This window comes from Heterodontus francisci, chromosome 10 (assembly GCF_036365525.1).
Source record: "Heterodontus francisci isolate sHetFra1 chromosome 10, sHetFra1.hap1, whole genome shotgun sequence".
Lineage (NCBI taxonomy): Eukaryota > Metazoa > Chordata > Chondrichthyes > Heterodontiformes > Heterodontidae > Heterodontus > Heterodontus francisci.
The window spans coordinates 108,069,534-108,078,106 of NC_090380.1; the positions used below are offsets into that span (position 1 = coordinate 108,069,534).

The following is an 8,573-nucleotide window of genomic DNA, read 5'->3' on the forward strand; positions in this document are numbered from 1 at the left end:
GGAGAGTGGCAAACCTTCCCTTTGACGAAAACTTGAATGAGTCCAGTAGTGGCCAAGTATTTTGTGTTCTTACCTTAAATTAGACCATTTAGTTTGAAAGTTCATTTGCATCAAGTAGCATCAGTTCACCTTCATCATCAGTTCATATTTGTCCTTTCTTTGTCAGCCATGGCTCAATGGTGGTAGCACTCTCGCCTCTGAGTCAGAAGCTCATAGTTACAGTCCCAATCCAGAGATTTGAGCATATAATCCAGGTTGACGCTCCCAGTGCAATACAGAGAGAGTGCAGCACCATCTGAGATGTTACATTTCAGATGAGTCCTTGTAGCAAGGCTATAAAGCCAGGAAGTTCTTCCTGGTGTCCTGGCCAATATTTACCCCTCAACCGACAACTGAAAATAGCTGATCTAGTCATCACATTACTGGTTGTGGGATTTTACTGTGTGCAAATTGCCTATTGCATTTCCTACATTACAACAGTGACTACACTTCATAATGTATTTCATGGGCTGTAAAACATCCTGAGGTATTAAAAGGTGCTATATAAATGCATATCCTTTTTCATGTTCTTTTTATAGTAACCTTTTATCCTTAACTTTCATGCTGTTGTGTACCAGGCTTAACCGCCTTTAGTAATGTCCTTTGAAACTAGAAAAATCCACTCGAATACCTATTGGAAAATGCTATTGGTGACCCAGTTTGTAAAACCAGTGTATAATTGAAGCCATTCAAATAAGGTTGACATTTGATTCCTGGTTGGTGCTAATAATTTAGGCTGTGTTAATGCATGCATGGTCCCAAGACAGCTTTCAGGCTTCCCCATACAGGTGGGCAAGCATAGACAGACTAATACACCTTGCTAGTAATCACGCTGAACAACTTACCTCAACTGGGATGCAATTTCAACCAGCTCCCGTGCTGGTGAGGCCAGAAATAATCAATGTTCTTGGTATTGAGAATTCTCTTGTGACCCCTGCTGGGAGTGTAAGCATGTGTTCTTCACGACAGGGTTGGCCTTTTGATGCCCTTCATGGTCAGATTGTCTGCTGGCATTCAAGTAAGACTCGTAGTGGGTGCATGGCCGCTAGGGCAGGTTTACCAGAAGGTGATTGACAGCCATGGAGCCATACTCCAATTCGAGTCAGTGCCTTCAGGGAAGGAGGAGGTGTGAACTGACAAAAGGAAAGGGGGCTGGGGAGAAGCTGTTCAAAATGCTAAATATTGAGCTTGAAAATGATTTTGCTGCAGTTCTTTACATATGTTACTAACTCTGTGCAGTTTCTGATGAATGCATAGGAAATAAGCCAAGAGACTGTAAGCAAACAGCACAGACTAGAACTGGGTGCATTGTAGTTCCTCAAGGGAAGTGTGATGCATTATGTAATATCTTTTTAAATATTGGCAGACATTATATTATTCTCACTTCCCTCGAACCCAACAGGTCGATGCTGCTGTAACTCCAGAAGAACGCCACCTCTCAAAGATGCAACAAAATGGATACGAGAACCCAACATACAAGTTCTTTGAACAGATGCAAAATTAAAGTGTGCTGTCACATCCGTTCTAAACAGTAGTATAATCTCCCAAGCTGGACAACATATGATAGCTTCTACCGTGTGGTGTTCAGTTTGCCCGAGACACTCTGTGTATCATTATTCTGCTCATTCTCGCCTTTTTTGAACAGCTGTGCTGTAACACAAGTAGATGCCTGAACTGGAAGAAGCGAAAATTAAGAAACAAACACAAATGTATTCTTGATGAGCATTTAACTGTTTCACTACATGATTATTAATGAATGTTTTTTGTGAATTGTTAGGATTTCTCTGTACTTAGTGCATGATGATATTTGTCTCCTATCCAATTGCTATTTATCATGTAGTTTGTTAGCAGGTTGTACTGTAATCTTGTGATTTTGTGCAGATTATGAAGTCCTTTTTAAATTGCGACATGCTTTAACATATTTGTGCTGCAATTGGTGGGAAGGGGGAGGGATTATGTGGGTGCTTCTGTCTTGGTCAGTTTAAACTGCTTCACAGGTGAGCAGATACCATGCTGGTTTGGTATTTCTTTTTTGTGGTGGGCGGGGGTTGGGGTGGAATAGGGCAGAGAGATGAGAAAAAGCAGGCTTACTATGCAGTAAAATTGTAGTGTTAGTGTTGATTATTCCAGGTGATACAAAGGAACATTTTTTTCTTTGCAAGAGAGCTGCTGTTAAACTGAATCATCTTCGATGCTGTACAGTGTCTGTGAGCTACAGAATAAAGGAAATGTCTGGTTTCTTGTGCCTGTGTTTTGTGTACCATCTTCAGCGTCGTTTACTTAGGACCTTTTACTCATGTTAATCTTTGATTCTTTTTCTGAATGTAACTGTATTAGTTGTGTCCCTGTGGCTTGCATCCCCCTTGTGACAGAGCAAGCGATTTCATGGGGACATGCTCGAAACAGATGTATATACTGAGGTGTGCTCTCAGTGGTAAGATGGGTTGTACAGATGTAGCTTTAAGAATGGCTTTCTACAATGTATTACATAAATAAATTTAACACGATTCTTAATGAAAAGGAGCTTGAATTGTTTTTATTAAACACCTTCAATTTGTGCACAGCAAGGAATATTTGTGCTGGGGAATGCCAATGACAGCAGCAGTAGGGTCTTTTATTCATTTGTGGGATGTGACCATCACTGGCTAGGCCAGCATTTATTACCAATTACCCATTCCTAATTGCCCTTGAGAAGATGGTGGTGAGCTGCCTTTTAGAACCCCTGCAGTCCATGTGGTGTAGGTACCCCCACAATGCTGTTAGGGAGGGAGTTCCAGGATTTTGACCCAGCGACAGTATAGGAGCAGCAATATAGTTTCAAGTCAGGATGGTGTGTGACTTGGAGGGGAACCTGTAGGTGGTGTTCCCATGTGTCTGCTGCTCTAATCCTCCTCTGTGGTAGAGGTCGTGGGTTTGGAAGGTGCTGTTGAAGGAGGCTTGCCAAGTTGCTGCAGTGCATTTTGTAGATGCACTCATCAGAGAACATCCCTAATTCTGACCTTATGATGGAAGTTCATTGATGAAGCAGCTGAAGATGGTTGGGCTTCGGGCACTACCCTCAGGAACTCGTGCAGAGATGTCCTGGGACTGAGATGATTGGCCTCCAACAACCACAACCATCTTCCTTGGAGCTAGCTATCACTCCAACCAGTGGAGAGTTTTTCTCCCTGCTCCACCCCCCCCCCAATCCCCATTAATTTATGGTTTTTCTAGAGATCCTTGATGTCACACTCTTTTTAATGCTGCCTTGATGTCAAGGGCAGTCACTCTCCCCTCACTTCTGGATTTCAGCTCTTTTGCTCCTATTTGGACCAAGGCTACAATGAGATCTGGAGCCAAGTCGCGGAATGCAAACTGAGCATCCTTGAACAAGTTGGTGAATAAGTGCTGCTTGATAGCATAATCAACAACACCTTCCATCACTGCTGATGATTGAGAGTAGACTGATATGGTAGCAATTGGCCAGGTTGGATTTGTCCTTTTTTGCAGATAGGGCATAACCTGGGCAATTTTCCACTTTGTCGGATAGATGCCAGTGTTGAAGCTATAATTATAATGTTTAGGTATAAGAGCTAAGCGTTCCTCTGCTTTTCCTTTCCACCCACTATACTGCACCATTATCGAATATGTTTCTCTCGCCCACACTAGTCACTCTGTGACCTCTGATAAATGCCAAGGTGGAAGCAGCTTTATGCCTTTTGACCCATGTCCCTTAAATGGACTTTGGACTCTTACAGCCAACTTTCACCATCAGTTTGAGCTGCACTTGAAACCAGGAAACGAAAGTAACCGGGCAGTTTCTAATCTAGCCCCCTGCCCCACCCCCACTGCACTTTTTTTTTTAAACTTATTTTGATGTGCATTTTGTGCCCATCAGATGAAGGATACCAAAGCAGAGCATTGGGATTTTTTTATTTTTGCATTAGTTTACAGACCTGACTACTAGTGCTTTTTCTCTTAACGAAGTAAACTGAGGGCAGAACAACGGCTACTGAGCAGTTGAGGGGGACTGGGGGGAGGAGAGAAGCAAAAGTATGGACGAAAAGGGCTAATGCAGGAGATTTGTCGAGGCTGAATAAGCAGCCAGTGATGGTGGAGAGGAATAGAGGAGGTGCTTAAGGTAGGAGATCACTTAGAGAATTTTCAAGGCAGCTCACTGTCAGCTTTGGCTCAGTGTCGGCACATTCTCCTCGAGTCAGAAGATTGTGGCTTCAAGTCCCACCACAGAGACTTGAGCGTATAAATGAGTTTGACATTCCAAAGTAGTTGTGAGGGAGCTGTCTTTCAGATGAGATATGAAACTGAGGCCCCACCTGCCCTTGCATGATATTATTCCTAAGAAGAGCAAGGGAATTCAGTGTCCTGGCTGATTTGCTCAATAACTAAAACAGATTATCTGGTTGTCACACATTGTAGGATACAGCATTCTGGGTGAGTTGAAACTGATGGAGGGGTGAGGCTCACTAGGATATTTGGATAAGTTAAGCCTTGTGATCATGAAGGTAAGGACCTGGGTTGCCATGGTGGTGGCTGGTAATTCTGTGAAAGTGGAAGAAAGCAGCCCTTGATAATTGATCCTCCTCAGTGCCTGATACAGCAGCCAAAAAGTTTGAAGAAGTCAAAGGCTGGAGCCAAGCCGAATGGCTTTGATCGAATAGAGCACAGATGTGCCAAATTGAAGCAGTCAAACAGTGAATAATTGTTCTTTCCAGGAAAAGGCCTGTCCACATTCTCATGGGGAGGAATTTGGTTGACTGCAGCCAGTACCTGTCCCAGATAACTCCATCCCAGGGCCAATTTATAACTTCATTAAAACTCCTGCATTAACTCCGCAAGGAGTTGCTTCAGTCCAGTGTGAGAAAGGTATTGATGCTGAGCTTCTCAGTATTCAAAGCTGTAAATGGCAAATAATAACAAAGCCTGGAAGCACACAACACAGTCTGTCAAAGGCAGTAAGTATAAGCTAGCAGTTCCGGGGAGCCTTTGTCAAAACAGTTTCAGCTTTTACTTTTAATTTTTCTTTATCACTGACTCAGTTAGTAGCACCCTCATCAGAAAACCGTGGGTCGAGTCGTCGATCCAAAGTCTTGAGCACGTAATCAGTACTGACACTGAACTGCAGTACTGAGGGAGTGCTGTACTGTCTGAGGTGCTGTGTTTTGGATGAGACATTATATTGAGGCCCTATCTCTCAGGTGGATGTAAAAGATCCTACAACAATATTTTGAAGAGGATAGGGGGCAGGGTGTTCTTCCCCCTTGTCCTGGACAGTATTTACATCTCAACCAACATCACTTAAAAATTATCTCGTTATGATCACGCTGCCATTTGTGGGACCGTGCTGTATGAAAATTGGCTGCTGGTTATATTACAGTACACGGGTGACTATATTTCAAAAGTGCTCCATTGGCTGCAAGGTGCTTTTGGGATGTCATAGCAACAGGATTAGGTCATACAGCCCCTGGAGCCTATTCCATTAACCAAATAAGGTAATGGTTTATCTGTATCTGAATTCTATCCACCTGCCTTGGCTCCATATCCCTGTAGACACTTGTCTAGCAAAAATCTATCAATCTCAAACTTATAATTATTAATGTTCTGAGGTCTTTCTTAAATGGAAAAATTGCACCTCATTGCTTGCTGTATCTAGAACTAGGCTTGGACTATCAATGAAAGCTCACACCCTTTCGTGGTTGAAGGCATGATGAGCTGTTTCAGCTGAATCGTACCAGTGTGGGATGCCTTCTAACACTTTCAAAAGTCAAGTCTCAGTCCCAAACCTAGAGAGTTAAAAAGTGCGAACACTGAAATGGAAAAATGGAGGTCAATCGGAATCACAAAGAGAACATAGAACAGCACAGCACAGGCCCTTCGGCCCACGATGTTGTGCTGAACCTTTAACCTACTGTAAGATCAAAATAACTACCTACCCTTCATTCTACTATCATCCATGTACCTATCCAAGAGTCGCTTAAATGTCCCTAATGTATCTGCTTTTACTACCACCGTTGGCAGCGCATTCCACGCACCCACCACTCTCTTGTGTAAAGAACCTACCTCTGACATCTCCCCGAAACCTTCCTCCAATCACCTTAAAATTATGCCCCCTGGTGATAGCCCTTTCCACCCTGGGAAAAAGTCTCTGGCTATCCACTCTATCTATGCCTCTCATCATCTTGTACCCCTCTATCAAGTCACCTCTCATCCTTCTTTGCTCCAATGAGAAAAGCCCTAGCTCCCTCAATCTTTCTTCGTAGGACATGCCCTCCAGTCCAGGCAGCATCCTGGTAAATCTCCTCTGCACCCTCTCTAAAGCTTCCACATCCTTCCCATAATGAGGCGACCAGAACTGAACACAATATTCCAAATGTGATCTAACCAGGGCTTTATAGAGCTGCAGCATAACCTCGCGGCTCTTAAACTCAATCCCCCTGTTAATGAAAGCCAACACACCATACGCCTTCTTAACAACTCTATCGACTTGGGTGGCAACTTTGAGCGATCTATGGACATGGTCCCCAAGATCCCTCTGTTCCTCCACACTACCAAGAATCCTGTCTTTAAGCCTGTATTCCGCATTCAAATTCGACCTTCCAAAATGAATCACTTCACACTTTTCCAGGTTGAACTCCATCTGCCACTTTTCAGCCCAGCTCTGCATCCTGTCAATGTCCCGTTGCAACCTACAACAGCCTTCCACACTATCCACAACTCCAGCAACCTTCGTGTCTTCGCAAACTTGCTAACCCAGCCTTTCACTTCCTCATCCAAGTCATTTATAAAAATCACAAAGAGCCGAGGTCCCAGAACAGATCCCTGCGGAACACCACTGGTCACCGAGCTCCATGCTGAATACTTTCCATCTCCTACCACCCTCTGTCTTCTATGGGCCAGCCAATTTTGTATCCAGACAGCCAACTTCCCCTGTATCTCATGCCTCCTCACTTTCTGAATGAGCCTACCATGGGGAACCTTATCAAACGCCTTGCTAAAATCCATATACACCACATCCACTGCTCTTCCTTCATCAATGTGTTTTGTCACATCGTCAAAGAATTCAATAAGGCTTGTGAGGCATGACCTGCCCCTCACAAAGCCACGTTGACTGTCTCTAATCAAACCATGCTTTTCCAAATAATCATAAATCCTGTCTCTCAGAATCCTCCCCAATAATTTGCCCACTACCGACGTAAGACTGACTGGTCTATAATTCCCAGGGTTATCCCTATTCCCTTTCTTGAACAAGGGAACAACATTTGCCACCCTCCAATCATCCGGTACTACTCCAGTGGACAGTGAGGACGCAAAGATCATCGCCAAAGGCGGAGCAATCTCTTCCCTCGCTTCCCGTAATATCCTTGGGTATATCCCGTCTGGCCCCGGGGACTTATCTGTCCTCATATCATTCAAAATTTCCAGCACATCCTCCCTCTTAACCTCAACCTGTTCGAGCATATCAGCCTATTCCACCCTGTCCTCACAAACGACCAGGTCCCTCTCACTAGTGAATATTGAAGCAAAGTATTCATTTAGGACCTCCCCTACCTCCTCCGACTCCAGGCACTAGTTCCCTCCACTATCCCTGATCGGCCCTATCCTCACTCTAGCCATCCTCTTGTTCCTCACATAAGTGTAGAACGCCTTGGGATTTTCCTTAATCCTACCCGCCAAGACTTTTTCATGTCCCCTTCTAGCTCTCCTAAGTCCATTCTTCAGTTCCTTCCTGGCTACCTTGTAACCCTCTAGAGCCCTGTCTGATCCTTGCTTCCTCAACCTTCTTCCTCTTGACTAGCTGTTCCACATCTCTTGTCATCCAAGGTTCCTTCACCCTACCATCCCTTCCTTGCCTCATCGGGACAAACCTATCCAGCATTCGCAGCAAGTGATCCCTAAACAACCTCCACATTTCTGTTGTGCATTTCCCTGAGAACATCTGTTCCCAGTTTATGCTCCCCAGTTCCTGCTTAATAGCATTGTAATTCCCCCTCCCCCAATTAAATATTTTCCCATCCCGTCTGCTCCTGTCTCTCTCCATGACTATAGTAAAGGTCAGAGAGTTGTGATCACTATCACCAAAATGCTCTCCCACCGAGAGATCTGCCACCTGGCCTGGTTCGTTGCCAAGCACCAAATCCAACATAGCCTCCCCTCTAGTCGGCCTATCTACATATTGAGTCAGGAAAACTTCCTGGACACACCTGACAAAAACTGCTCCATCCAAACTATTTGCACTAAGGAGGTTCCAATCAATATTAGGGAAGTTGAAGTCACCAATGACAACAACCCTGTTACTTCTGCACCTTTCCAAAATCTGCCTCCCAATCTGTTCCTCCATGTCTCTGTTGCTATTGGGGGGTCTATAGAAAACTCCCAACAAAGTGACTGCTCCTTTCCTGTTTCTGACTTCCACCCATACTGACTCACTAGACAAACCCTCCTCGACGACCTCCCTTACTGCAGCTGTGACACTATCCCTGATTAGCAATGCCACTCCCCCACCTCTTTTACCTCCCTCCCTATTCCTTTTGAAACAT

The 8,573-nt window shown here is 44.3% G+C and overlaps 1 protein-coding gene across 2 annotated transcripts in view; it reads left to right on the plus strand.

Moving 5' to 3' along the window:
* The window catches only part of LOC137374710 (amyloid-beta precursor protein-like), a 201,636-nt gene extending 199,077 nt beyond the window's left edge, over positions 1-2,559 (plus strand). For both annotated transcript variants that reach the window (XM_068041251.1, XM_068041250.1), the window contains one exon: positions 1,442-2,559. In XM_068041251.1, coding sequence (XP_067897352.1) covers positions 1,442-1,543 — 102 coding nt within the window. In that variant the 3' untranslated portion in view covers positions 1,544-2,559. The remainder of the gene's footprint in view (positions 1-1,441) is intronic.
* Positions 2,560-8,573: the final 6,014 nt, after the last annotated feature.